The sequence below is a fragment of the Amblyraja radiata genome, chromosome 22 (assembly GCF_010909765.2).
Source record: "Amblyraja radiata isolate CabotCenter1 chromosome 22, sAmbRad1.1.pri, whole genome shotgun sequence".
Lineage (NCBI taxonomy): Eukaryota > Metazoa > Chordata > Chondrichthyes > Rajiformes > Rajidae > Amblyraja > Amblyraja radiata.
This window is the reverse complement of record NC_045977.1, coordinates 18,380,951-18,408,635: the sequence shown is the minus strand read 5'-3', so window position 1 is coordinate 18,408,635 and position 27,685 is coordinate 18,380,951. Positions and strand designations below refer to the sequence as shown.

At 40.0% G+C, this 27,685-nt stretch overlaps 1 protein-coding gene across 9 annotated transcripts in view; it reads right to left on the bottom strand.

Moving 5' to 3' along the window:
• Positions 1-27,685, bottom strand: part of caskin1 (CASK interacting protein 1) — a 398,894-nt gene that overhangs the window by 19,148 nt on the left and 352,061 nt on the right. For 5 of the 9 annotated variants that reach the window (XM_033040506.1, XM_033040507.1, XM_033040508.1 and 2 more), the window contains 4 exons: positions 20,050-20,160; positions 15,278-15,430; positions 13,218-13,319; positions 2,340-2,478 (listed from right to left, as the gene is read on the bottom strand). In XM_033040506.1, the coding sequence (XP_032896397.1) occupies positions 2,340-2,478; positions 13,218-13,319; positions 15,278-15,430; positions 20,050-20,160 (505 nt within the window). The remainder of the gene's footprint in view (positions 1-2,339; positions 2,479-13,217; positions 13,320-15,277; positions 15,431-20,049; positions 20,161-27,685) is intronic. The other 4 variants (XM_033040509.1, XM_033040514.1, XM_033040513.1 and 1 more) reach the window with 2 other exon arrangements.

The window sequence follows — 27,685 nt, the reverse complement described above, 5'->3', positions numbered from 1 at the left end:
AGCAAATACATATCTGGTGCCAATTTTACTCTTCGCAAGTTTTCTTTCTCCATTGAGCTTCACAATGAAAAGCTGATCGGTTGTGCACATTGAATTAACACATGCTTGGACTGGCCCTTGGCAAATGATACATCTTCATTAGTGGTTTATCAACATTTGTGTTTTAAGCATCTCTGCATTAAAAAGCAGCCCTAATTTTGCATGTAGACCATAGATACTTCAAAGTTTCCCAACAACTCTCACCAACTTCTACAGATACGCTATAGAAAACATTTTATCAGGATGCATCACAGCATGGTTTGGGAACAGCCCTATCCAAGACTGCAAGAAATTGCAGAGAATTGTGGACACAGCCCAGACCATCACACAAACCAACCTCTCTTCCATTGAAGAGAGGTCTGAAGAAGGGTTTCGGCCCGAAACGTCGCCTATTTCCTTCGCTCCATAGATGCTGCTGCACCCGCTGAGTTTCCCCAGCAATTTTGTGTACCCTCTCTTCCATTGACTTAATTTACACTTTGAGCTGCCTCAGGAAGGCCAGCAGCATAATCAAGGGTGAGTCTCACTCCGGTCACTCCCTCTTCTCCCATCAGGCAAGTGTTACAGAAGTGTGAAAATGCACACCTCCAGATTCAGAGACAGCTGTTATCAGGCAACAGAACCATCCTATCAACAACTAGAGAGCGGGTCTGAGTTACTATCTACCTCGCTGAAGACCCTCAGACTATCTAATTGGACTTTATTTGGCACTAAACACCATTCCCATTATCATGTATCTGCACTGGATGACTCAATATCATGTCTAGTCTTTCCGCTGACTGGTTAGCACACAATAAAAGCTTTTCACTGTACCTTGGTACACATGACAATGAACTAAACTAAACTAAATGTGTGAGTATTTTGGAATAAAAGGGTCCTGGGTCCACCAAAATAAATCTGATATGATGGGAAATTTGAAAGATTGTCACACTAAGGGATAAATGTGATTGCACTGAATTGAGTGCATAGGAGGTTCACCAGGTTGTCTCCTGTGATAACATGTTGCAGTTATAACAACAGTCTGGATATGTGGTATTTGTTTTCCTTGGAGTGGGGAAGGCTGAGAGACCCAAATGAGGTATACAAAATTATGAGGAGCATAGAATGGACAGGTAGTGAGAAACTTTTCTCCTTAGCAGAAATATTTATAACCAGAGGAAATAGGTTTAGAATAAGGAGTCAGAGATTTAGAGGGGACTTGAAGAATTTTGCATGGAGATAAGAAGATTATGGATTGGTACTGGGAAATGGGATTTGTATTTGTAGGTACGTATTGACTGGCAGCCGAAGGGCATATTACAGTGGATTGTAACACTGCATTGATGATTATCAACAACGCTTGTTACGATAAGATTTGCCCCTTTGAGGATTGTGTCATAAAGTCATACAGTGCAGAAACAGGCCCTTCAGCCCAACTTGCCCACACCGACCATCATGCCCCATTTACATTAGTCCCACCTGCCTGCATTTGACCCATAACCCTCTAAACCTATCCTATCCATGTACCTGTCTATATGCTTCTTAAACGTTGGTTCTTAAACCTGCCTCTGCGACCTCCTCAGACAGCTCGTTCCATACACCTGCCACTCTTTGTTTAAAAAGGTTACCCCTCAGGTTCCTATTAAATCTTTCCCCCCTCACCTTAAACCTATGTCCTCTGGGTCTTGATTCCCCTACTCTGGGCAAAAGACTCTGTGTATTTACCTGATCTAATCCTCTCATGATTTTGTACACCTCTATAAGATCATTTCTCATCCTCCTGTGCTCGAAGAAATAAAGTCCTAGCTTGCTCAACATCTCTCTATAGCTCAGACTCTCAAGTCCTGGCAACATCCTTGTAAATCTTCTCTGCACCCTTTACAGCTTGACAACGTCTTTCCTATAACATGGCGATCAAAACTGAACCCAATATTCTAAATGTGGTCTCACCAACATCTTATATAACTGCAGTATGACCTCTCAACTTCTATACTCAATACTCTGTCATGTTATTAACTTAACTGGGTTTTAATAATGTTTTGTAGAAAGTTTGAGATAAGGGTTGTGAACAACCATTGAATAAACAGAAGCCTCCCACAGGGCTCATGTACAAGTCTGAACATGCGCTTGCAGCCATTGTCAGTTAAGAAATCATTGAGCAAACTGATGGAGAAATGCCAGGCAGGTAGGACTGTGGTTCCTTTACCATAGATTCTTTGATGCTATAAATCACTTTCTGCTCACACATGAGCCCCAAGCACAAACTTCCAAAAAACAACACCCACAAATAGAAAGGTAAGTGTAGAATAGTCACCACTCACCCAGCTTTGTGATGCCAATTTCCTGAAGGTCCTCCCAGGTGATATCAGTGATAAACTCAATGTTTTCATAACCATTCTCCACAAGTGTCTTGTAATATTGAGCAAGGCCAATGATTGAGAGCCATTCCATCAGATCATTCTTGAGAAAAGAAACAGAAAAGCATTGAGAGACTTTGCACCAAAATAAGATGATTTAATTACAAAATAATTAGTCTAAAGGTACAAATGGTCAATTGACTCATTCAATTTTAGGATCAAAATGCATTAGGGTTGCATCTTACTTGTTGGGCTTTCTATGTAAGGTGACCACTTCAAATATCACATGCATATTTGAAGTTAGGACTACTAGGATTATGTTTGAGGATAAAACATCATATCTTCAATCCCCAAGATTTCTGTTTTGGGAAATTGTCACTAAAAGTGAATTTAAAATTGTGCTGGCTTGGTTTCCGTTAAGAGGCACAAAATGCTGGAGCAACTCAGCGGGACAGGCAGCATCTCTGGAGAGAAGCAATGGGTGACATTTCGGGTTGAAACTTCTTCAGACTGAAGAAGGATCTCAACCCTAAACGGGCTGAGTTACTCCAGCATTTTGTGTCTATCTTTGATTTAAACCAGCATCTGCAGTTCCTTCCTACACATGTTTCCATTAAAATTGATAAGCTTAATCACAGGAATAAAACTTCAATAAACCAGTGCATAACTGCTTGCTGCAAAGTTTGCTCCAATTACTGTTGCCTACAATCATCAAACACTGGAGAAAAAATAAAATCTCACTGAGAGCATCACACATCATTTTTAATATGGAAGTTCTGGCAATTACAGTTAGACTGAGTTTCAACAAGCAAACCACTTCAAATTGTAAATGCATCAAAGATAGATATTAAATAAAATAATTATTTTACTGCAACATAATTTCATACATATTGCTTGTGCCAATCATTTCATACTTATAAGTGCCTAGCAAATTGTGGGTTCCACAACGAGCCTGAATGAGGTTGTGAACGAGGTTGTAGCTTGAATGAGGTTATGAACGCAAAGATCAATATCTAGCACATAAAACACAGATTGCCATACTATTTTAAGCACTCACCATGGAAACACATGATACTTCCATAAAACACACTTTCAAAGTCTGATTTACTTCACCGTGTTGTTAGTAAAACCAGGTTATCTGAAGAAAGAACTGAATAAGAAGTGCAATCCTGGAAGCAGGGGTTGACAACTTTCAGATGCTCCTTTCAAAGATCCATGGTATTATGAAACTTTTCTTGGAACTACAGTATGTAGCAACTCAGAGCCATGTCTTTCAAAGCAGTACATTAATCACAGAACTGTACAATAGAGAGGGTGGAGTGAGATATGCTCTTTAGAATTCATTTTTCAGTCAAAGGAGAGCAACATGAAAAATGAAAAGACACAGAGAATCTAATTGAAGGCAAGATAACAGAAGAGGCTTTCTGTCCTCCCATATTGGCCTAAAAAGCATCAAGGAAATTGTGATAGGCAGGTCTGCAAAATAGTTAACAAAGAATCTATTGATTCACTTATTCCAGAGCCATTGTGTAATTTTGACAAGTATTCATATGAAGTTTACAGCATTGAATTTGCTTTGAAGGAAATTGCAACCAATACTCAGCTTCTTTTCTCAGCATGTTTCCATAAATTCAGAATTGCTTTCTTCTTAGGAATTGCTTTTTTATTGGCTCACTAAATGTCTTTGCTTTTGAAGAATAGCTGTTGTGATCTGTCCCTCAAACAGTTTGAGATCAACAAAGCCATCATGCATCAAATTCACAAGTGTAGCCATGGGCAGGTAAATCTGAATGTCAATTCAGACCTGCAATCTGTGCCTATATCCACAGGGACATAGTGTGCAAATGAGGCTACTTAGCTATTTAGCCCTGATGTTTCACAGCAGAGTTGGTTACAGAGTACAAAAGCTTGCCTTTCATGTAAATTTCATGCCGTTTAGATTGTAAATTATTGAGATTTCTGTATGTGAGAGAAAAATGAAAAGCCTCCATGGACTTTGTAGAAAATGTGCTATGCTGAATCTCAATCTGACACATATGTTGTATCAGTACATCATTTTTAAACTCCTCAATTCAGGATTTTCTGCTACCTGAAGTGTTACCTACATCAGAGTGTTATGGGTTCAAGCCTCTCATCCAAGGACATGAGTACAATTTCACAAAATAGATATCCTTGACCTTGCTACAATTCACATGATAGTGTTGAGGTGGTGCTGCACTGTTAGAAAGGTCATCCTTGGGATGAATCTCCAAATGTTTAGTTTAGTCTAGTTTAGTTTAGTTTAGAAATATAATCAGGAAACAGGCCCTTCGGATTCCGTGCGAACCAGCGATGACCCTGTACACTAACACGATCCTACGCACATGGAACAATTTACAATCTGTACCGAAGCCAATCGACCTACAAACCTGTACGTCTTTGGAGTGTGGGTGGAAACCAGACCACCCGAGGAAAACCCACACGGTCATGGGGAGAACGTACAAACTCCATACAAACAGCACCTTTAGTCAGGACCAACCCTGAGTATCTGGCGTTGTAAGGCAGCAACTACCGCTGCGCCACCGTGCTGCCTCAAAGAACATTTGCTTTACCAGATGAAACCGAGGCGTCTGATGCCTCAGTTTTATCTGATAAAACAAATGTTCTTTACGGTAGTGGTAATTAATTAAAATCACTGATTAAGGTAGTAGTAAATAATCAGCTCATCAATGTCATATTGCTGTTGGTAGGAGCTTCCTGTACAGAAATATTGTTTTTAATGTTCAATTAAAACAATGGTTATCCTTAAATAATACTGCACTTCAGTGGCTGTACAGAAGTCTGGATATCCTAGTCAACAAATAAATTGTAAGAATACAAGTTTTCCTTTTTTTAAATTAATAGTCATTTTCATAACTATGGCCAACAAATCAAGACCCTGGCTACAAAAGCCAATGTGCAATTATTCCTTTTTATAAACAGTTTAAAAGGAGTACTTCAAATTTAAATGTGAATTTAAGTATTTCGAGTTTATGCTTTGCAAATGAATGACTAAGTTCCAACATTTATGTCCCAGTCCACTCACCATTTCTGTGCTCACTGGCATACATTGCCCCAGTCTACAATACCATAATTAAAAAATTCTCATCCTTGCTTTCAAATCTTTGCATCCCACCAGTCCTACCTGTCTCTAACATCCCTTAGCTCTTCCTAAATCACTGCTCCTTTCCCATTTTAGCCTCTTAATCCTTTCACATTTTAGCCTCTTACACACTCCTGATTTTAATTGCTTCACAACTTGCAGTCACGCTTCCTGCTATCAAGACAGGAAAATCTGGAGTTCCCGCCCTAAACCCCTCTGTTTCTCCAACCTTTCAGACCTTTCTAACAGTGCATCTTTAATAAGATGCTACTGGTTACCTACCTACACGGCACAACATTTGGCCTGTTATCTCTTTTCATGAGTCAGTCAAAATTTACATGATAACGCTCCTGTGAAATGCCATGGTATGGTTTATCATGTTGCATAAACTGTAAGATCATCACTTCAAGGGTAAGCACATATATCAAAACATAAAAACACATCTCAAGAAGTAATATTACTGTATTTCCAGAACAAAGTGAACACAGTTGAGTCATGCAGATTTAAAACAAAAAAAACATTTAATTTGTTTTTGCAAGCCAACTAACATTGAATTAAGAAGAGAAAGTATATCAGCAATATGGTACGCACAGAGACATGCATTTGCAGACACTGTATCTTATTTATTTATAGCAACTCTTATCAGCCTTTCTGCTGATGCTAGGAATACAGGATGTTAAAGTGACAACTGTGTGAAAATGATTTCTAATATACAGTGTACCTATCAATGAATTGACGTAATAACGAGATTCAGATGATAAGACTGGATGTGCAGAACCGTAGAGCTAAAGATCCAGTCAGACAAGCGAATTATTGCAAAATTATACTCGGATGTAGCTTTAATATCAACAATTAGTTAGCAATCTTACATTATCATTTACATTATTTACATTATAAATGGTATGATGGAGTTTCCTACCTCTTTCATGTAATACTAAAATGTATTAGGAATATGTTAATAGTTAAATATTAAAGCAAACATTTCAGATCTGGTGATGTATGCAAGATATTGCAGTTCGAGTTGTGGAAAAATGTTTATTTATACATGTTTATTTCCTCACAAGGATATATATTTTTGTTTTCCATGCAATGCAAAATAAACACAATTTACAATTTTCACAAATACAAAGAAAGCACATTTAACACACATGCCACAGTATGAAATCTTTCGGGTGCATGCAGGAATAGTTAATGAACTTGCTTATATTTCTTTCAGACTGCATTTGAAACTATTAACCTCTTTAAAAGAAAATCTTAATAAAAGCTGGGGTCAATTGAAGTCCACTACCTTGATTTAAACTGTGATACTTATAAAACTAATTGCATATAACATTTTGTGGTTGCAATAGGCTGTATAATCTCTCTCTTTCATTCTCTGGGTGATCATTACATGCTATTGCTTTAAAACTTCCCAAGGTATCATTACTATTAAACCGGGATCCAACTAACACTATAGTATTAGCCATAACCAAAGCACTTTATAAGTGGTAGATGGGTGTGAAATTCACATCATTAGTTTCTGCTTAGTAAGATACTTTACCACAAACAGGATGACTCTGTTTTGATCTATTGTGTGGGGAAAAAAATGATGATTTAAATCATAGGTCTCAATGCAACATGTTAGATTATAAACACTGTAGGTTCCTTCGCAAAGTTAACAGAAAGTCAACTGTTTTGGACGATCAAATTACCCAACCACTGTTTTAAAGGAAATGTAAAATGATGCACAGTGATTGTCCAACAGTGACTAGTGCTTGTTTTGAAACTTCCAGAGGATATGGGCTAGAAGATGACACACAACAGAGTTGAACTGTTAGTTCAAATGCATTTTAGTTTCCAGAAAGGACTTTTCATACAGATCTCTAGGCATGGTAAACTTTCTCAATTAAGTCATCTTTAGCAGTCATTCATAAATATGTACAGTATTTTAAATAAATACATCGGCGATGCAATATTTTATTAACTATTGGTTGATAAACAGTGCAGTTTATATCAGAGGCCATGCTGCAATATAGATTCAGCCCGAGATGCTGCCATACTTCGAATAACCAAAAGTATAAAGTGAAACGTGCACATTTAGGAAGAACTAGTTAATCAGCCTCTTGCACCCTGTTGCCTCTCTAATTGGGTAACTCTGGCAGCAACAGAATGACTAGATGAATATATTGGCCATAGACTTGAAGGATTGTTGGAAGATCAGTAGTGTTGTCCTCTGTCCTCTCCTCCAAAGGGGTGCCACTTGGGCTAAAAGAGGATGAGAAAGAGGAGATAGAGTGAAACTGGGGCTTAAAATGGGAAGAATATTGTACTACAAGGTGTAGCAACGGCTAAAATTAGGGATCAGTTGATGGTCTCACCAATAACTCTAAGTACTAAATTATGCCAATCATATGGAGTTATGTGCATTGCAAGCTGAAACTGAAGCTTCAAACTGTGTTGATGTACAATATTTTAACATCATGGATGTTCTGTCATTTAAACAAAGCACATAGCCTGAATGAAAAATCTTCAGTGTTGCTTTTTTTCAATTCTAATCTGCTGTTGATGTTTTCGGATAGATTTATTTCCCCCTTTGTCACGCTATTTCATAGTTTGGTCTACTATTATCCACTTGTATGATGTATCAAGCTACTGAAAATCAACATTATATGAACAATTTGTCCCGAAATTAATGTGCAGATCAACAACAACTAGTGAGTGTAACTGACCCCATGAACTGAATTGCCACATGCTGCTGGACGATCTGCACCACTTCATCATTATCTTGGTGAAGATACCATTATTCCCTTAACTCCCAGTATTTTTTCATGAAGTTGCTGCAATTGCTTATATGCTGTTCATTAAATTCACCACAGAAAGTTACATCTGGTGGTAATGAACAAAGTAAGCACCTTTTTTTTAAACAGATTTGAGAATGACTAATAACTGTCTCTCAACCTTGCTTGCCCAGAAAATGAACATTTAAAAAAACATAGCACTGCATTCCTTCGGGTGATATGTTTTGGAGATGTTAATAAAATCACTATCTAAATTTAACTTTTCTTTTCCTGCAACTTTTCCTCTCAGTTAACACATACTCTCTCTCCCTTTCTACATTTTCCTCTCTACTTGTACCTGATGTTGAACTCACTGCCCCTCTTCCCCTACGCCTATGTGCTTTGTTTATTTCTCAGACCTCCCTGTTTATCCAGTTGTTCACCAATATCTTAATTGCTGGGTAGTTCTCACTGGGTGCAATCAACCATGAACTTTCAATAACTTTGAGTGGATGTGAAGAGTGCAGGAATAAATTATAAGTATCACACCAGACATTTCAGTAAATTTAGCATTTTCAAGTCTGACCTACTTGTACAATGGATAGTGCCTATATTTGGCTGTTTCTATAATTTCTCAGCTGCCCTATTTTTACTTTATATTGAAGAATTTCAAGTATGTATTCTCATAGAAATATGGCTAAAATATTTCAGAATGTAAAATAAATAAATGCAAGCTAATTGGCTTTATAAGGTGAGTTGATCTGAATTGTAGATAATGATTGTGATGGTGTGGACATAGTTTGTAAGAACAGAAGAAAAAGAATCAGAAAAGGCCAAAGGACCCCTGGAGAATTATTTTTAATTCGGTAAAATCATGGCTGATTTTCCACTGTCACTTTCCTGCCTTACATCTATAGAATCCCTAGCATTCTAAAATCTGCTAACATCCGCCTTGAAAGCTGATTCCACTCCAAATCACATCTAGAACGAGGGAGAAAATCTCAAAATAAGGGGATCAGCCATTTTGGATTGAGCTGTGCGAAAAAATATTTGCTAAATGGGAATTAAATCTTTGGGATCCTCTATTACCTAGTATCTACAAATCATTTGACCTCAGCCTTGAATATGCCCAATGACTGACCACCCATAGCCTTAAGGGATAGGGAATCCCAAAGATTTACAACCTGGTTAGAAAATTAATTTCTATTCAGTTCAGTCTAAAATGCCTCACCCTTCTTTGCTCCCAGTTCTAAATGCTATTAAGTGTGGAAACAGCTATTCAACAACTACATTGTCAATTCCTTTCAAAATCTTATATATAGCGCAATGAGATCTAATTCTTCCAAACTTTAGTGAGTAAAACCTAATTTTACTGACAGGTCATTTTGTCATCGCGGTAATCAATCTGCCCTATCTGCAAGGTAAGTCCATAATTCTTTCAACATGAAGACCGAAGCTATATGCAAAGCTCCCGGTATGATTTGACCAAAGTGCTGCATAATTGTAGCAAGACTCTATGATTTATCTTCCTTGTTCTTACTCCTCTTTCAATCTTCTGAATGGAATTCCTGCCCATCAAACAGTATTTACAAGTAAAAAGTTTGGGGATCCAAATCACATGGCTGTTGGAGCGCAATAATGAGTTTTTCCATCTACAATTTGGTGTTAGTCAAAATGCGATGAGCTGATATACTCGCAGCTGTCCAGTTCAATTGCAACTCGGAAATAAACACATGAACCAAAAACCACTGCAGCCTCATTGAAAATGATGCAAAACAGAGAATAAATATCTCTGAATCCATAGGGTTTTTCACTTTGGTCACGTCATGAAGTTGACTTTTTGTGCAAAAAAAAATCATTCGGGAAGAAAAGTTAAATGGATGAAGTTGTCTGGTAAAGGTTGTTTGCTAATTGTTTGCGGTGCTGGCTCGAAGGGCCGAATGGCATACTCCTGCACCTATTGTCTATTGTCTATTATCTAATGTAGAAAATAAAACGATAACATTTGATTGAAGGGAGCTTTATGCCCTTGAAAGTTAATATCAGCTCAAACCTTCCAGATTATTATACTGATTGTGTTTACCAATGCCCAGACTAGAAAGTTAATACCAAAGTAACTTTAAACACTTCTTTTTAACAAATAAATGTATCCAAAAAGTTTATTTTCTCGCCTTACCACTTTGGAAAATTAATTGAAGAATTGTTATAATTGTCAATATTGCCGGTAAATTAATTCACAATACTTGAGATTGAAAAAGGATAACCTGGTCATAATTAGCTGCTCAAATGAGTAACGAATTCATTAAAGAATTCAAATAAAGGGCAGAAATCTTTGCTTGGTCCTTTGTATTAGCATCACAATAAAGTATATGTATATTGTATTCACATCAAAAATCCAGGTGCCATGAAAATTAATTTCTGGTGAAGAAATACATTGCCTGTACAACACCATATCACCAGTATATTCCGTGTGATTGAGGATGTCTCCTATTTTAAACACAATGTATTAATGTTCCCTGTTATATCATTCGCCTTAGGAACATAACACAAATGGGTTGACATCTTTGTCACCTTTATTACATTCTGGTTCCTTTAAATGAATGATCAGGTCTAAAGAACAAACTCCATGGGAAGATAGCAGAACCATTAGTAAATTAAATAATTCCTTTCAGAATGAAACATTGTGGTATATAGTACACGTAATTTCAGATGTGATATATGTCAAGTATTGCATGCTTGGGAGGAACATGCAGATTTAGAGCTGTCCTAGCTCCACTGGAGGTTTATGTTCATAAGACATGGGAGCAGAATTAGGCCATTGGGCCCATCGAGTCTACTCTGCCATTCGATCATCGCTGATCTATTATTCCCGTAACTGCAAAGGAAAATTAGATAATTTGTTTCATGAAGTAAGGGCTTCCTCACTTCACATCCGAGTGTGTTATAGACACATTGACCGAGATTGATCATTCTGATTAGATATACCTCATCAGAATTGTATCACAGAACCAGCAGATTGAAAGTAGGTGAACTTGATGACCAATTTTGACCAGCAGTTCCTATATATAAAAGTATTCTTCAACCATCATACAAGTTGGTGCAGCGGCATTTACAGTGCCAGAGACCGGGTTTGATCCTGACTTCCGGTGCTGACTGTACGGAATTTGTACATGCTCCCTGTGACTGCGTGGTTTTTCTTTGGATGCTCCGATTTCCTCCCATATTCCAAAAACATACAGGTTTGTAGATTAATTGACTTCTGCAAATTGTCCCTAGTGTTCAGGATAGAACTAGAGTACGGGTGATTGCTGGTCGGCGCACTCAGTGGGCCGAACGGTCTGTTTCCATGCTGTAGCTCTACACTAAACTAAACGTGTAGAGATGGAAAGGTAAATAATTTACATTTAGATGATTGAGTCAGAGTAGCCAAATATATATTTTTTGATACCTTCTTTATCTCCATGGATTGGGCATTGAATGATTCTCTGTTCAATCCACAGTGACCACAGGGTAATTTTAAACTGTCCATTTGTTGATCAAGTATTCAAAAGCTGTTTCTGTTTAGAGTTGTTAAATATGGAGCTATACATTGAGGGTTAAATATAGAGCTATATATTGTATAGCTTCCGATGTTCCGATGTTGTATGTTTCCGATGTTCTTTCATTCATCGCCAGATGATGTATCTTCCAGAAGTCCATCCATAATTTCTTTAGACTTTAGATATACAATGTGGGAACTGGTCCTTAGGCCCACCGTGTCTGCACCGACCAGCAATCACCCAGTACACTAACTCTATTTTACACACTAAGGACAATTTACAATTTTTTACCAAAGCCAATTAACCCACAAATCTGTACATCTTTGGAGTGTGGAAGGACAATAGACAATAGGTGCAAGAGTAGGCCATTCGGCCATTCGGCCCTTCGAGCCTGCATCGCCATTCAATGTGATCATGGCTGATCATCCCCAATCAGGAAACCGGAGCACTGACAGAAAACCCATGAGGTCACAGGGAGAATGTTCAAATTCCATACAGACAGCACCCATAGTCAGGATCGAACCTGGGTCTCTGGCGTTGTAAGGCAGCAACCCTACCGTTGTACCACTGTGCCACCCTGAACTGAACTGAGTGGTTTGATAACCCATTTAAGGTGGTTATGTTTCAATCGGAGAAGCAGGTCTGAGGTTGGAAAGTCCAGATTGGGTAAGAATAGCATTAATGAAGCAGAAGGCCTTTTATAATCATGGTCACCTTTATCAATACGGGCTTTAAATTAAAATAGATTAACTCAATTCATTGATTTTAAATCCCACGCCATTTTGTGCTGGGATTTGAACTTAAACCTCCAATGCCCTTAGTTTTGTTTATAGACACAGCATGGAAACGGCCCATCAGCCCACAGAGTCCATGCTGACCTACGAGCACCCACCCGTACACTAGTTCTATGCCTCTGGATTGCTGGTTCAGCATTGTAACTACTATGGTGCTTTCATACCTATTGTATAGCTCTCTTCAATTTAATTTTCCACTGCAGTCAATTGACGCTGTTTTTAACTTCCTAAACATCCTCATTTTGTTACTCTAAATAACTGCATTAAATGCTATAGGAGGGTATCATGTATATCAATTACTGGACTGTTTAATCCATTGTAGCATTTGATCAATGATTTGTTGCTGAATTGTTAACACACTTCAGATGCTACTCAGTCTGCTGTTAAGCCTGCTTCTACATTCCAGCCTTCCTACTGAATGAATCCTACTTGCTGGCAATTTACACACAACTCAGATTGAACCATTGTGGAATGGATGGGATGGTGGGTGAGATGTAAAGAATAATGACTTGGATTTAGGGTAGGTTTAGGGTTCAGGACAAGAAGATGCCATGGATTGGTGCTGGAGGGAAGGACATATCGTTCACTGACTAATAAAGCCTGTTTATATTGAAGCAGGTGATAAAACTTACTGGTTGGTAGTCGGGCAACCACTCTGAGACATTCAGGCGATTTATTTCAATGGCAATCTTTTTCCTATGTCCGGGTTTTGTTACTCCAATTGCTGTTAGATCCTAGAACACAGAGTTTGTTACAATTCAAGATGCCATTGTTGAAAGTGAAATTCACAATGGATGTGGTATTAGGCCATAGCTAACAATTACTAAACTGACATCAGCAGTTTCCAAAAGTCAGTCAGAAACCATAACCTTCCAATGCCAACTGTGACTGTCTAAGGATTTGTATTGCAGAAGATTCAACTCAACATCAGTGCAGCAAAAACAGTTGATATAATTGAAGATAGACACAAAATGCTGGAGTAACTCAGCGGGACAGGCATCATCTCTGGAGAAAAGGAATGGGTGACATTTCGGGTCGAGACCCTTCTTCAGATATAATTGATATGTATTAAAGGGAAAAGCCTGCGACATTAGTATGAGTTGTCTGGAACAAGGAGATTTTATTTGTTTGTCATGTTTTATAAAGGGTCCCATATGTGCAGCTCAGTAACACAGGGTCATTTTAACCCATCTCGCTGGATGGTAAACTCACATGATCCTGTGGCAATTGCTCTTTCACTGCCCTATGCTTCTCCACATTGACATGATCAAGCTTCCTGAAAACTGGGTTCATTCAAAATTTGCCTCATGAATCCTCTTAATATTTCATTGAGAGATTCATGGAGGTATCTGGTATTTAATTTGTGATCTGCATTGAATTTGCCTAGAAGTGGAGTTGTCTTTACCTTCTTTGCTATTCTAGATTGTGGGTTGGCTTTTGGAGGGAGGCGTGACTTTAAATTCCCAATTTCTCATCCTATAATCTTGAAATAGGACACACAAAGTGTCCAAAATCATGCCAGGGTTTTCCAGACTTGTTCTAACAAAGAACTTACCAGTGATCTTCATACATTATCATATCGTAAGATCATGGAACCATCCAGGAATCACCAGCTTATGTCAAAAGTGAATTGCGTAGAAATTTGTCTTCTGTTAAATGCACTAAATTCATGATATAGTGACATTTATACATTGAATGCTGATTCTATTGACTTTGATGGAACTAAATTTCATAAATGAAGGTTGGTATGGTTTTGTCACTATTATTTAGTGCATAATTATGAAGATAAGTATCTATACATCTTGTTATTAGTTGGTTAAAATAACTAATGCATGGTTATCTTCCACATAAGACCATTATTAACCCAACTCACCAGCTACAAGTTCCATGGGAATAGCAGATTTATACCTTCCAACATAACTATGCAATCTGCCCAAAACTGACGAATGCAAAATAAAATCAGTTGGCATGTAAAATTGCCATTGTGCCGGATATTGTTAAATTTCCTGATGAATAGATTAGGATAGATTTTTTCCTCTAATTTTGAATCAGTAATCTATAAAGCATGGAGCCCACTTTAAATCTTGTATTTGGTGCCTCAACTCAACAATGGGGTGGAAGATTGCAACCTTCACGTGGTCCGCCCTGTTTCGACTAATGCAATCAACTCGACGTGCACAAACGGAAGATCAAATAGAACAGGTTGTCCAACAACTTTAGGCTGTGCACGCCACACGAAAGAAGAAGAAGAACTCAACATTAAGTCTTTTAGGGTTAGGGCTAGGTTGGGTATTGGTCCTTGGAGACACAAGCGTCTGCAGATACTGGAATGTTAAGCAAAAAAAAACAAACTGGTGGAGGAACTCAGCGGTTCAGGCAGTAACTGTGGAGAGAAATGGACTGACGACATTTCTGGTTGGGTCCCTTCTTCAGAGGGTCTGAAGATGAGTCATGACCCGGAAAGCAGTATGTCCTTTTCCCTCCACAGATGCAGCCTGACCTGCTGAGTTCTTCCAGCAGTTTGTTTTTTTGGGATTTGGACTTTGTTTGGCTTAATAAACTATTTCAAAGATTCAGAGATTTATGATTATGTAATTCCTCTTCCTTTAGACTGGAGTTTTGGATTAGTGAATAAAAGTTTGTTTTTTTCCGGTCGGCTAATTGAATGCCGCACATTTTGAGAAACTCTCACCTTGGGGGGAGGTAAGTCTGGCTTAGAATGCCTTGCCCCTGAGGCAGCACGCCTCCTGTCGACTGAGTTGGTGCCAAAGTTGACGAGGAGTCCACCACTTGCTCGACATTCATCCTCCTTCTTAGCTGAAGGAGGCTGAATGGAGACAGGAGCCTTTGAGAGGAAAAATGGGGAAAGATCAGGGGTAAAATGTGAAGGAAGGAAGGAACAGCAGAAAGTCTTGTGTTGGGTCAATGCCCAAATAAGGTTAGTCTTGAATGAAGGGAGACATTGGAGACCAATTCAGCCAACCTTCTGCCCTAAATTTAATTTCATGTAACCATATGCACAAGATGCTGTGCTATTCTCCCACAAGTTTCAATAACTTTCCAATTCCATTTTCAGCTCAACTTTAAATGTTTGATTTCTTCACTGATCAGGTACCTTTGCCTATTCTGCATTGTTGTAGTTCAATCCATACATCGTTAAAAAGCTATTAATCCGTTCCGGAAAACATTAATAGCAAACTCCAAGCTTCAGACATCTCCTGTCCAATATGCAGGGTACTTCCCAGCATTAATTCATATAAACTTTCATTGGCACAGACCAGAAATGTACAAGATCATGAGAGGTATAGATAGGGTAAATGCACAGAGTCTTTCACCCAGAGTAGGGGAATCGAAAAACAGAAGACATAGTTTTAAGGTGAGGGTGACAGATATAATAGGAAACTGAAGGGCAACTTTTTTAATACAAAAGATGGTAAGTATATGAAACGAGCTGCCGGAGGAAGTAGTCGAGGCAGATACTATCACAGCGTTTAAGAAATAGGCACATGGATAGGATAGGTTTAGAGGGATTTTGGCCAAATGCAAGTAGGTAGGACTAGTGTAGATGTTGGTTGGCGTGTGCATGTTGGGCTGAAGGGCCTGTTTCCCAGCTGTATGACTCTATGACTAAGGCTTTTGGCCAAAACAGAGTATCCATTTTATTGCCAATTGATATCATCATGGTTTCAGATGCTAGATGAGGGGGACCAGTGCAATTCTACCAAATATTTGTTATTAATCTAAATAATGTATGTTTTATTGATTCTATGATTTCTTTGTGGCCATGAAAGGGAAAATTGATGACTATATCTACCACCAGTGCTTCCGGAAGGAAGAATAAACAGGTGTATTTAGGTCATTGTATAATTCTTTTCAATTCAATGTGCTCTTGAATTGAATGGTTGGCTTTCAGGGGGTAGTTGAGGTAGCTACAGTATATTGTGTACTCTTTGTGTAAGAAAGAATTGCAGATGCTGGTTTAAATCAAAGGTTGACACAAAATGCTGGATAGATAGATAGATAGATCCTTTATTGTCATTCAGACCTTTCGGTCGGAACGAAATTATGTTGGAGTAACTCAGGGTGTAAGGCAGCATCTCTGGAGAGAAAGAATGGGCGACGTTTCGGGTCAAGACCCTTCTTCAGACTGATATCAAGGGAGGGGGTGGGATAAAGATAGAATGTAGGCAGAGACAGTAAGACGAGTGGGAGAACTGGGAAGGCGAAGTGGATGGAGAGAAAAAACAAGGGCTATCTGAAGTTAGAGAAGTCAATGTTCATACTGTTTGGGTATAAACTACCCATGCGAAATATGCCGTGCCGTTCCTCCAATTTGCACTGGCTGATGGGGTGGAAGGTGAGGACAAGGGGGACTCTGTCTTTGTTATGAATGGGGGGAGGCGGAATAAGAGCAGAGCTGCGTGATATTGAGGAGACCCTAGTGAGAGCCTCATCTATAATGGAAGAGGGTCTATAATGGAAGGCTCTCACTAGGGTCTCCTTGATAAAACGGGGGTTCACTTCTTCCATTATAGATGAAGCTCTTACTAGGTTCTCCTCGATTCATAACAAGGAAAGAGTCCCCCTTGTCCTCACCTTCCACCCCATCAGCCGTCACATACAGCATATAATCCTCCAACATTTTCGCCACCTCCAACGGGATCCCACTACTGGCCACATCTTCACATCTCCACTCCTTTCTGCTTTCTGCAGAGACCGTTCCCTCCAAAAATCCCTGGTCAACTCGTCCCTTCCCACCCAAACCACCCCTTCCCCAGGTACCTTCCCCTGCAACCGCAGGAGATGCAACACCTGTCCCTTTACCTCCCCCCTCGACTCCATCCAAGGACCCAAACAATCTTTCCAGGTGAGGCAGAGGTTCACTTGCACCTCCTCCAACCTCGTCTACTGTATCCGCTGTTCCAGGTATCAATTGCTCTACATTGGTGAGACCAAACGCAGGCTCGGCGATTGTTTCATTGAACACCTCCGCTCAGTCCGTCTTAACCTACCTGATCTCCCGGTGGCTCAGCACTTCAACTACCCCTTACATTCCCAATATGACCTTTCTGTCCTGGGCTTCCTCCATTGTCAGAGTGAGGCCCAGTGCAAATTGGAGGAAAAGCACCTCATATTTCACTTGGGTAGTTTACACCCCAGCGGTATGAACATTGACCTCTAACTTTAGCTAGCCCTTGCTTTCTATCTCCATCCCCTCCCCCTTCCCAGTTCTCCCACTAGTCTTCCTGTCTCCGCCTACATTTGGTCTTTGTCCCACCCCCTCCCCTGACATCAGTCTGAAGAAGGGTCTTGATCCGAAACGTTGCCCATTCCTCTTCAGAGATGCTGTCTGACCCGCTAAGCTACTCCAGAATTTTGTGTCTACCTTCGTTGTGTACTCTTTGTCTTTATATACCTTTTCATTTAAATAGAATGAATATATGACATAACTGCAACTTAAAAGTGATAAGAATTTGAAATAGATAAAAGCAATACATTTTATGAAAGAACTACAAATTTTTATTTCAGGTACCAATAGGCGTGAAATAAAATAGAATGGAAGTGGAAGAACTTGTATTACCAGGATCGGCCTGCAGAGTTTTGCTACTTTGACGGTGCCACAGGCCGATGAGTACCTGTCAACCTGCATGAATCGCCACACCGGGGGGGAGTTTGTGAGAAAATAGGAGGTAAAAGTGTTGGATTATATATCGTGAATGATAGGCAATTTGCCTCTAAAAATCCAGAGTGGCTAAGGATTCTGAGGTAGGGTTCCAAATGCACCTGAAATGATGCAAGTAACTAATTTTAATTCTCTGTTTCACTCACACTCTGCCCTCTCTGCCCTCAGCTTCGAAGCTTCAGGGAACAATACTTCACCTTCTGATGGGCACGTTGTTGCATTCCAGACTCAACACTGAATTCAATCACTTCTGATTATCAGCAATATTATTCCAGATTTCCAATATTCCTTTAATTATTTCAGTGAACTGTTATGCATCTGTTCTTTGACTAGGCTGTTGTTTGCTTGCATAATCAATTTTTGCCTTTCAATCCCCCTAGCTTTCCATCCTGTCACAGACTTTACATTTTGTTCTATTCTTCCCTCCCACCTTAATGTGCAGCTTGAAACCTGTCCCTAACTGTTCCCCGTTTTAGTGGTTTCATTAATATCAAACTCTTTTTCTTTCTACTCATATGCTGCATGTGCTTTCTGTCATTACAGTTGGCCTACAGTAATTTGTAAAGCGTACCACATAAAGATGGCAGATATTTTCCCCCCAGTAAACCATGTGAGCTTCTATTGCTTCATTACTGTTACTAGCTTTTTATCGCAGGCTAATTAATTAATTGAAATCCAATCCCCCTATGACCTTTGTGGGATTTGAATTCAAATATTTAATCCATTGATTTAAACAGTGCACTACCATACCAAATATATATCACACTTTGTCTTAATCCTTTAAGGGTATTTTTCTTAAATTGATATATAATCATGTAATCATTATTGCAACCTAAAAGTGATATGAATGCACGTTCTTGGCGATAATAAAATGGACAAAAAGTAGGACATTTTATGGAAGAAAATTTTTAATTTACAGTGCCACTAGACTCGGATTAAAATATAACAGAATTAGAAGAATTGGGAGTTAGTGTGTGTGGTCTGTGGAGTTTTGCTATTTACACATTGACAGAGGCCAGTGGGTGCCTGTCAGTCTCCATGAATCGAAGGTAGACACAAAATACTGGAGTAACTCAGCGGGACAGGCAGCATCTCGTCTGCATGAATCACTATGTCAGGAAGGGGCTTGCGACAAAATAGGATGTAAAAGTGTAGGAAGGAACTGCAGATGCTGGTTTATACCAAAGATAGACACAAAGTGCTGGAGTAACTCAGCGGGTCAGGCAGCATCTCTGGAGAAAAGGAATAGGTGATGTTTTGGGTCGGAACAATTTTTCAGACTATATCAGGATGTAAATATGTTGGATTATAACAGTGAATTATGTCATTTATCGACAAAACAAAAATTTGAACCATATTTGTGAGAACCAAAACCAGTTCTCAGTAAAAATACATAAATGAATTAATGGCGGGAGGCAGGTCATGTCTCTTTTGCTTCATATGGTGTAAGAAGCCTGTAGTTTCCTTTGACTAAATAATCAGGAACAGCTTTTAGTTAATTCACTTTCACTGTTTGGGTTAATTGCAATGGAATATGATTGCAGATGAGTGCTTTTCTGTCATTATCTAATGCACAAACCTCACTGTGGGTATTAGTATATTTACAGGAACAAGTTTGTAGGAAGTGGATTTATCTGTCATTTTAACCAATTCACCATTGCTCAGGTGGTAGGCCGAGCAATTTTGTTCAAACACATGCAGCATTTGGAGGCCGATGTCACCCAGTGACATCTCACTCGGTCTCTGTTACCACTTGTCCCTCTTGCTGTTGACAGACTTACCTCTGGTGTCATGCGGCTGATGGTTGGAATGTCATAGCCAGCATTGATAAAGTTAGCAGCATACTGCTGGAGTTGGAATTCACTGAGCCAGTTAAAAACTGTTTCTGGGTTCTGGATAAAGGATAACAAAAAAAAAATGGAATGGGAACAGTTTAGAATTCAGTGGTAAAAAAAAAATCTAACGTCAAGATGTCACATCCTTTAGAAATCTGGAGGTAGTTAAGTCTTCAACAGTAATGCTGAATTATTTTAAAACAACATGTGATAGCATAGAAAGAAATGGTCAAACACAAATTACTACGGAGTCAACTAAATGGAGGGATGAATTGATATGATGGCAGCCACACTTGACAATCGTGACCATCTATTATATTTTGGAAGTTGCTTAAAGCAAAGTTAAATATTAAGGATTCCATTCTTAATTGGTTCTTTCGATACTAAAAGAGAAAAACAAAACATTCTGTCACAGTAATTATTGTGAGGTAGTCCCTTGGAATCAAGGATGTTTTGTTTTCACTGATGAGTTGAAGATGCCTTGAAATGTGTGCATTCATTAAACATTGTACACCATTGTACTATCATAACATCTCTGTTCCACCAGAGGCTCAAACACCCTCGACCACAGCCACACAACCATCAAAGATGCCGAACACTGCATCCCAGCAATTCTTTTTAGAAAATCTGACCATCAGGCTGCGCTGCCGTTCTGCTTACATGCAGAATCTGAAGCTCTGGATCCAGTATAGAAAGTTGCACAGTGTTCGGCTGTGGAAAGAGATAAGCCTCTACACGACTGCTTTGGGTCAATATTCCATATTCCATATTCAAATACTGAGCAACTAACCTAAATGAGTTCACTATTGCTCTCACAGACTTCATCTGCAAATGTGTAGAGGACTGCGTGCCAAAGACATCAAACTATGGATGGATCATGAGACCCACTCCCTAGTGAGGACTAAGTCTGCGGCGTTTAGGTCGGGTGATCTCGATCTACACAAGAAATCTAGGTAAGATTTTCGCAAAGTCATCAGGGATGCCAAGAGACACTTCCAGACTAAGCTAGAGTTGCGGACTAACCAGAACGATACCCCTGCACTGTGGCAACGTTTGCATGTTATTATACGTGACAAAGTGAAGTTGGGCAAAATTGCTGGCAACGACCCATTCCTCCATGACAGGTTCAATGCATTCTATGTTCACTTTGAACAGAATGTCAGTGGAATGATGCCACCTGCCCCAAAAGCCTTTGGCGCTCCTGTATTCCCAGTCACCATTGCAGATGGCCTGGCATCTCAGAACCTGCTCGAACCAGCTGGCATGAGTATATGCCGACATTTTTAACCTCTCCCAACTCCAATATAAAGGGGTTGTCCCACTTGGGGGACCTAATCTGCGAGTTTAGAAGAGTGTCTTCGACCTCCAAACTCGCAGCATGGTCAACACGTGGTCCTAGGAGGTCCTATGAGGTCGCTGGAACTCTCCTTCATGCTCGAGGGAAGTTCCCGAATACTCCTGGCCTCAGCTAGGTCGCAGAAATATTTGCAGCATGTTGAAAAATTTTCCACAAGTAAAATTTGGTCAGCATGGTTCTTTTGAACTCGTAGTGCAGTGGAGTGGGGTCGCTATTTAGTTACAGGCAGTCGAGGGCAGCCGTAGGCAATCTCCTCCGCTGACCGGGCATTTTGATTGGCTCTTTGGAGTTTTCAGGACCAGGGAAAACTGATCGATAGGTAAAATGCCTGCTAAACATTATTATACTTCTTAAAAGTGTCTCCACTCCTTCCACACACCCCCCCCCCTTCTCCCCCCTTTCTCTCCCCTTCTCTCCCCCCTTCTTCCCCCATCTCTCCCCTTCTTCCCCCTCTCTAAAGGACTTACAGTACACTGTGGCAGCTGTTTACCTTCCTCTTCATCGCGGGTGTGAATTTCAGACAGTGCTCCCCCGCTTTCCCTGGCCCCCGCCTTTGTGGTGTGTGTGTGTGTGTGTGTGTGTGTGGTCGATCCAGCTCGCGGTTTCAACACGGTCGGTCGATCCAGCTCGATGCTTTCCAGGCGAGTGCCCTCGAGCTTGAAGGTCGAAGACACTCTTCTTAACTCGCGGATTCGGATTAGGTCGCCCAAGTGGGACAGCCCCTTAAGGTTTCCACCTGCTTTAAAAACAACTCTATAATCCCAGTATCAAAGGAAAACAAGGTTGAGTGCCTTAATGTCTACCATTGGTGGCTCTGAGCCACCATCATGAAGTGTTTCGGAGGGTTGGTCATGACTCATATCAACCCCAAACTTGCAGACATCTGGATAACAAAGACATCAATGTCAGATTCTTATTTATTGACTAAAGCTTGCCTTCAACACCATAATTTCAATAACATTGATTTCCAAACTCCTAACACCCAGCTCTGCAACTCGATCCTTGATTTCCTAACTCCTAGAATGTAATGTGTCACAATAGGCAACAAAACATCCTCCATGATAATTCATAACACCGGCCTCCCACAAAGTTGTGTTCTAAGTCCCTCACTGTACTCCCCATACACTCACAAATGTGTGCAAATTCTGGCCTAACACCATTTACGGGTTTACAGATGACACCACTGCAGTGGTACAGAGTACAGGATGGGAATTGCCATGACATAGAAACATAGAAACATAGAAATTAGGTGCAGGAGTAGGCCATTCGGCCCTTCGAGCCTGCACCGCCATTCAATATGATCATGGCTGATCATCCAACTCAGTATCCTGTACCTGCCTTCTCTCCATACCCTCTGATCCCCTTAGCCACAACGGCCACATCTAACTCCCTCTTAAATATAGCCAATGAACTGGCCTCGACTACCCTCTGTGGCAGAGAGTTCCAGAGATTCACCACTCTCTGTGTGAAAAAAGTTCTTCTCATCTCGGTTTTAAAGGATTTCCCCCTTATCCTTAAGCTGTGACCCCTTGTCCTGGACTTCCCCAACATCGTGAGCAATCTTCCTGTATCTAGCCTGTCCAACACCTTAAGAATTTTATAAGTTTCTATAAGATCCCCTCTCAATCTCCTAAATTCTAGAGAGTATAAACCAAGTCTATCCAGTCTTTCTTCATAAGACAATCCTGACATCCCAGGAATCAGTCTGGTGAACCTTCTCTGCACTCCCTCTATGGCAATAATGTCCTTCCTCAGATTTGGAGACCAAAACTGTACGCAATACTCCAGGTGTTGTCTCACCAAGACCCTGACAACAAACTCTCCATCAGTGTCAGAAAAATGAGGGAGCTGATGATCGACTTCAGAAAACAGGATGGAATACCCATTCCAGTCTATATCAATGGTGATTAAATAGTTGAGAGCTTCAGGTCCCTAGGTTTTAATATGAACCACTATTACTCCTGACACAATCACATTGAGGAAATGGTCAAGAAAGCACTCCAGCTCCTCTACATCCTTTGAAGGCTAAGAAAATTTGTCATGTCTCAAACGACCCGTACCAATGTCTTACTGTGGAAAGCATCCTATCCAATGCATTACAGTTTGATATAGCAACTGTTCAGTAGGTATTTGATACAATTCCACATGGTAGGTTGCTCTGGAACGTTAGATCGCATGGGATCCAGGGAGAGATAGTCAAATGAATGGAGAATTGGTTTAATGGATGGAAGCAGAGTGTGATGGTGGAAGGATGGTTTTCAGACGGGAGGCCTGTGACTAGTGGTATGCCTCAGGAATTGGTGCTGAGCCCACTGCTTTTGTGGTTTACATCAATGATTTGGGTGATAATGTAGAAAGCATGATTATTTCAAAATGGGTGGTATCGTCGATAATGAACATGGTTATCAAAAATTACAGCAGGATATTGATCAGCTGGGCAAGTAGGTTGAAGAATGGTTAATGGAGTTGCAATTTAGGAGGGCAAACCATTTATCAAACTGTTTCAAAGATTGAATACTTTCACTCAGCACATTTACCATTAATTGACCTAGAGGTTTACAAGATCTAATTACCTCCGATAGATTCCTAGCCTTAGTCCTATAAATATGTTTCAATTTTAATCCGAACTTATTTGAAAATGTTTGACAAAAGTCTGCTTTAATCCACTATATCTCTTTCAAATGCTATTAGCAGCACGGTTAAGCTACATTATAATAAAGCAAAACAAATTCTAGAGGCGGCACTGTGACAGTTCGCCGCAGCTTAAATGACATTGTGAAATTAAGATTTCAGCTGTTGCCATAGCAACACCCGCAACCACCAGCGGCTGCTTCGGGCAACTCAGTCCCAAATAAAATTGAAGAGTGAGCGAGTGCCACAACAAATTGATATTACACAGTGAGGGGCTTTACAGTTTCACAGTTCACTGTGAAAATGTCACTCATCCAATCAATTTTAATGGTGGTTCTACACTGACCAACAATTGAGTTTTCATGTCCTGCTACTCCTTATGTCTAATTGCTTTCTAATTATAACTACAACACATTCATTTACATCTGTTAACTGTGGCTCAGGGAGTAACCCATGGCTTACACAAAGCAGTGACACTCAAACTGCGCCCAGTTCACTGAGGGCCAAGGTGATATTAGGGCGGCCCCGTGGCGCAGCGGTAGATCTGCTGCCTCACAGTGCCAGAGACCCAGGTTCGATCTTAACCTCAGGTGCTGCCTGTGTGGAGTTTGCACATTCTTCTTATGACTGCGTGGGTTTCCTCTGGGTGCTCCAGTTTCCTCCCACATCCCAGAGATGTGCAGGTTTGTAGGTTAATTGGTCCTCTGTAAATTGCCCCTAGTGTTTAGGATAGAACTAGTGTGAATGGGTGATCGATGTTCGGCGTGGACTCGGTGGGCTGAAGGGCCGCTTTCCATACTGCTTTCTAAACTAAACTAAACTAAATTAGGTATCGGGCCCTTGACTGTTCCCATGTTTTAATTGCCTGTTGCATGATGATGGGGTCAATCTAATTTGCTTTGCTTTCTTCCAAGGCTACTAGCTCACATGAGACAAATCTACTTTCTAAAATTTTGATTTCCTTCCTTCCTTCCTAAAAGCATTTTTTATGGTGCACTCAAAAACTGGAGAATCATTTTAACCAAAAGGTGTCACAAATTATAGTTAGTTACAAGTTTGGGTCTACAAATCAGGAAGTAGTCAAAACCGTTAGCGACCAATATTATTAGTTTACTTTATTATTATTATTATTATTATTGTTATTATATTTATATTTTTATTATTAGTTTAGAAATACAGTTTAGTGGAAACAGGCCCACTGAGTCCGTGCCGACCAGCGATCACCTGAACACTAGTTCTAGTCCTACACACTAGGGAAAATTTACAGAAGCTAATTAACCTACAAACCTGTATGTATTTGGAATGTGGGAGGAAACCGGACCACCCAGTGGAAACCCATGCCGTCAGAGGGAGAATGTACAAACTCCGTACAGACAGCACCCGTAGTCAGGACCGAACCCAGGGCTCTGGTGCTGTAAGGCGGCAACTCTACCACTGCACCACTGTGCCACTTGAAGGATTTATCTCAGTAACACAATTTCAAGAGATTACCCCTTGTGGACAAATTAATTTGTGGTACAATTGTGTTACATGAGCAAATTCAGCATCTCATATTCAGTTTGTATGAAAAAATCAGTATCTATCAAGATGGCATTGGTTAGAGTGAAGACTTTATATAAAGCAAGGTATGCGCATAAAAATAAGGTTACGAGTAGTGGTGAAATCTACAATTCCAGAGATTTCTGGCATGAAAGTATCTCAATATCTCTCTGTAAGAGTGCAGAATCATCGGTATATCAAACTAGTATTTTATGAAGTAATTGAAATGCTTACAGTGTCTGAACAGTACTTCTTTTTACCGACACACTAAATTATGTTAAAACAACACACACAGTAGTTAGTCACATTAGGCAATCTTTAAATGAATGCAGGCTTAAAACAGCAACCACCAATATTTCTGTACATTTTGCTAATCAAGGATGTGCTTAGGTATAGCAATAGTCCACTGGAATGTTTGTAAGAAAAGAATTTGCACCGCTCATGTGACAATAAAAGCATAATTGAAGCATTGAAAAGCACCGTTCAGTTTTTGTGACAACATTATCAGGTGACTGGCAACACTTAAAGCAAACAAGGTTGGTTGGCTATGTAGTGATTACAAGGTAATTGACAACAAATCTCTCTGCAAATGATCTATAAGCAGAATTGACAGGAGCTACATTTCAGCAACAAGATCTATCACATATACATGCCCAAATGAATGTAAATAAGGAGTATCAACGAACAATCATTTATGTCTTTGTTTTGCATAAAATCACCATGTGATTTGAAATCATCTTAGAAGATTTGTTCAAGCTATGACTTTAGACTTTAGAGATACAGCACAGATACAGGCCCTTCAGCCCACCGATTCCTGCCAACCAGCAATCACCCCGTACACTAGCATTACCCTACACACTAGGGACAATCTATAATTTTACAGAAGCCAATTAGCCTGCAAACCTATACGTCTTTGGATTATGGGAGGAAACCGGAGCACCCGGAGAAAACCAACGTGGTCACAGGGAGAACATCAAATTCCATAAAGACAGCACCCATAGTCAGGATCGAATCCAATTCTCTGGTGCTGTAAAGCAGCAACTCTACCGCTGTGCCACCATGTCCCTCCTATATTGGACAAAATGTTCCAAAATATAGGTAATTGTCTATGAAATTAAGTTGATAATACCAGTAGCCAAAAATACTAAAGAAGAGGAATTTTAATACTAAAGGAAGTGTTCTGACTGGCAAGTGAACACAATATAAAGCTCAAAAGAATAATATGTTCATTTGTTCATTTATATTGGACTGAAAATAGCTGCAAGGTCAAGGAAAAAGTGAAAGCAATTCTAAAGTTCAGGAAATCTGAAAAAGAAAGTGGAATTTATATTCTACAGTGGTACAATACCGTGCTAGATGTTGCCAGATCATGCAACAGTCTAGACATCATTAAGTCGGTTACTGAACAAAACGATGAGAAATGAAATTGGAGTGAAACCACCCCCCCCCACCCCAGCAAAAGACACATGGCATTGAGGAATTGTATAATATGATTGTGTTTCCAACCTTTCTCTGGAAAATGATTAGAAGATGGACAGAGGAAAGAATCCTCAAAGAAATGCAAGGCAGCATCTCGAGAGAAGGAATGGGTGACGTTTCGAGTCGAGACCCTTCTTCAGACTGATGTCAAGGGAGTGGGCGGTACAGTGATAAAATATAGTCGGAGACAGTAAGACTGGTAGGAGAACTGGGAAGGGGGACGGGATGGAGAGAAAGGGAAAGCAAAGGCTACTTGAAGTTAGAGAAGTCAATGTTCATACCGCTAGGGTGCAAGCTACCCAAGCGAAATATGAGGTGCTGTTCCTCAAATTTACGCTGGGCCTCACTCTGACAATGGAGGTGGCCCAGGACAAAAAGGTCAGTGTGGGAATGTGAGGGACAGTTAAAGTGTTGAGCAACCGGGAGATCAGGTAGGTTTAGGCACCCTGCGGAGGTGTTCAGCGAAACGATCGCCGAGCCTGCGCTTGGTCTCTTCTGTATATCGGCGAGACCAAACGCCTTACTTTCCACTGTCGCCTTAAAGCTATGGCCCCCAGTATTTGATATTTCCATCCC